At 35.2% G+C, this 2,500-nt stretch overlaps 1 protein-coding gene across 6 annotated transcripts in view; it reads left to right on the top strand.

Annotated features, from left to right (window-relative positions):
* LOC115218040 (probable UDP-sugar transporter protein SLC35A4) overlaps positions 1-2,500 on the top strand; it is a 192,021-nt gene that overhangs the window by 188,984 nt on the left and 537 nt on the right. For all 6 annotated transcript variants that reach the window (XR_005001440.1, XM_029787792.2, XM_029787794.2 and 3 more), the window contains one exon: positions 70-128. Coding sequence is in view for 5 of the 6 variants with exons in the window: in XM_029787792.2 (XP_029643652.1) it covers positions 70-128 (59 nt within the window). In the remaining variant the exon portion in view is untranslated. The remainder of the gene's footprint in view (positions 1-69; positions 129-2,500) is intronic.

Genomic DNA, 2,500 nt, shown 5'->3' with positions numbered 1-2,500 from the left:
TTTCAACTTATATCTTTAAGAAATTGATATTCTAATTGTACTTTTATTTCTTCTCTCATACATTTTCAGATAGTTTTTCCCTTTTCAAAGGATATTCTGTATACACATGGATCATTATCATTACTCAAGTAAGGATATATTGCTGGGTTTCTTTTTCTTTTCTTTTTTTTTTCATAATTTTTCTTCTTTTTTTTTCATAATTTTGCATCATCATCATCATCACAATGAGAAAAACTATCTATCATTTTACCAGTTGCATTTTATTTCATTTTAATTTAGTTATCATTTTTTCGGTTGTTATAGAATATTATTTTTATTATACCAGACTAGCAGTATAGCCCAGCGTTGCTCGGGCTTGTTTTCTTTTCGAACCTTTAGAATTGGAATTTTTGAAAAGTAAAAATATTGCCTTATGTAGCTTGTTATTCTCTTTAAGTGAACATTTTTCAGGTTGAAATACACTGAAAAATGGCGACACAGCAGTAAAAAAATCGTAAAAAATTAGGGATTTTCATAGAAAAAAAAAGCACCTTTTTGATGTAAATAATTTTTGGTGTTAGCATGGTCTGATTTGAATGTTTTCTTCTATGGAAGGAAGAGCAAGCCTTCTTCTATCATACTCTCAATTTTGGTCAACTTGCACCGCAGGGTCTCGGAAGAGATAGTGTTAGTTGAAGGCTACCAAACCTGCCATACACAGACAACTTCAGCTTTATATATATAGATATAATTGACAAGTTAAGACATATCATGAATTAAAAGAGGGAAAATAATATAATTCAGTTTAAAGGGGATGACTGAGCCATATGTAAAGTATTATTCTCTTATAATTAAATTTCATAAATTTATATGAGCTAATTAACTAATAGTTATTTTTAACAATCAGCTACTAAATGTATTTATATTTACAATTTCAAGTGAAATAGGTATAACTGGATGATTAACTCCAGTCACCTTGTGACATTAGTAATGACTAATAATTAATCATGATCTTATAAAAGTGGGTTTTCCAATTCTGTTGGTGATGTTAATGTGCTGTGTGTCGAAGGTCCTGTGTCACTTTGATGACTCTGTGTCATGTGACAGAGAACAATGCAAATCTAAAGTAAAATGTTTGCACTTTATTTTTTCTCTCTTTATTTTCGACTGGTTTCCAGTCACTGAAGTGACTCATGGACTTCATTTGGACCCAGAAGGTAGAGGAACTGAAAGAAATGTATTAAATAGGGCTACTGTCCCCAAACATATTTTGCCTTGGACTCAATGCTTTGTTCCGTTATTAATTATACTTGCTTATGACTTGTCTCTGTTATTCTTGACTTTCCATTTGCCCTCAAGAGAAGGCCTTCCTCTCTAAAGTCTTGTTGGCTTTGAATTAGATAGAAGAAAACTGTGCCAAAACATGATGTGTGTGTGAGCATAAGATAAAAAAAATATATTGCAGTATTTGGTTCCAACCAAGTTATCTTCCTTTGCACCAAAGTAGAATTTCACCATCAGGCGAATAGAGGTGAATAAAATAAATGCCATCACCACAAGGTCATTGTAACGCAAATACCACCATCACTGATATCCAGACTACAGTGGAAAAGGCAAGCCACTGGATTTGGATTAACTCTTTCATTACCAACCTGGCCAAAACCGCCTCTGGCTCTGTAGTACAAATGTCTTGTTTTCTTAAGTTTTGAAATTAAAATCTTCCACAAAACCTTAGTCTCAATTTATGTTCCTAACACTAACTTGATGGTAGCAAAGTTATTTTACTAAATTCTTTGTTATATTTAAAATAATTGAAAGAAACACAGAGCATCTCAACAGAAATATGGTAATGAAAGGGTTAAACGATATGATGAGCAATGAATATTGAGCAGAACTGAGTAACCAGTTGCTGGAGTAAGTGGAACCTCATTTCAGTGAGATGGGGTTGGTATGCAGTGATGCCGTAGAGAGGTAGGCCCTGAAGCAACACGTATTCTCTTCTGATGGCCCCATAAACTTGCTACCATCTGGTATGTGGTGGAGCTTTCAACTGGTGGAACTTGCGTCTGCAAGTTGTTGGCAAAAAAGAAAAAATCAATGCTTCTGTAACCTTGCTCTGTTTTTAAGTTGGGGTGTTGGCCCTGGGAAGAATAAGTCTGTATTTGTTTGGCTTCTTATCCTTTGACTTATCCTGCAATGGTGGGGATATGGCAGGTGGGGGGGGGGGTCAAGGAGTTTGTGCTCCACTGGCATGGCTCTCGGGGTTGCTGAGGCACACAAGCCACTTCACTGCAACAAGGCCTGGACCTTTTGCTGTGGCATTTATTTTATCCACCCCTTTTTGTCCGATAGTGAAATTCTACTTTTGGTGTAAAAGGAAGATAACTTGGTTGGAACCAAATACTGCAATCTATACTCACACACACACACACACAACATGTTTTGGCACAGTTTTCTTCTACCAAATTCCACTCACAAGTTATCCAGTCAGTGTAATGCTTTCGTAAAAGACATTAGAATA

The sequence above is a fragment of the Octopus sinensis genome, linkage group LG12 (assembly GCF_006345805.1).
Source record: "Octopus sinensis linkage group LG12, ASM634580v1, whole genome shotgun sequence".
In the NCBI taxonomy this organism is placed as follows: domain Eukaryota; kingdom Metazoa; phylum Mollusca; class Cephalopoda; order Octopoda; family Octopodidae; genus Octopus; species Octopus sinensis.
Note: the sequence above shows the minus strand (reverse complement) of the source record. Positions and strands in the feature narration are given on the sequence as shown.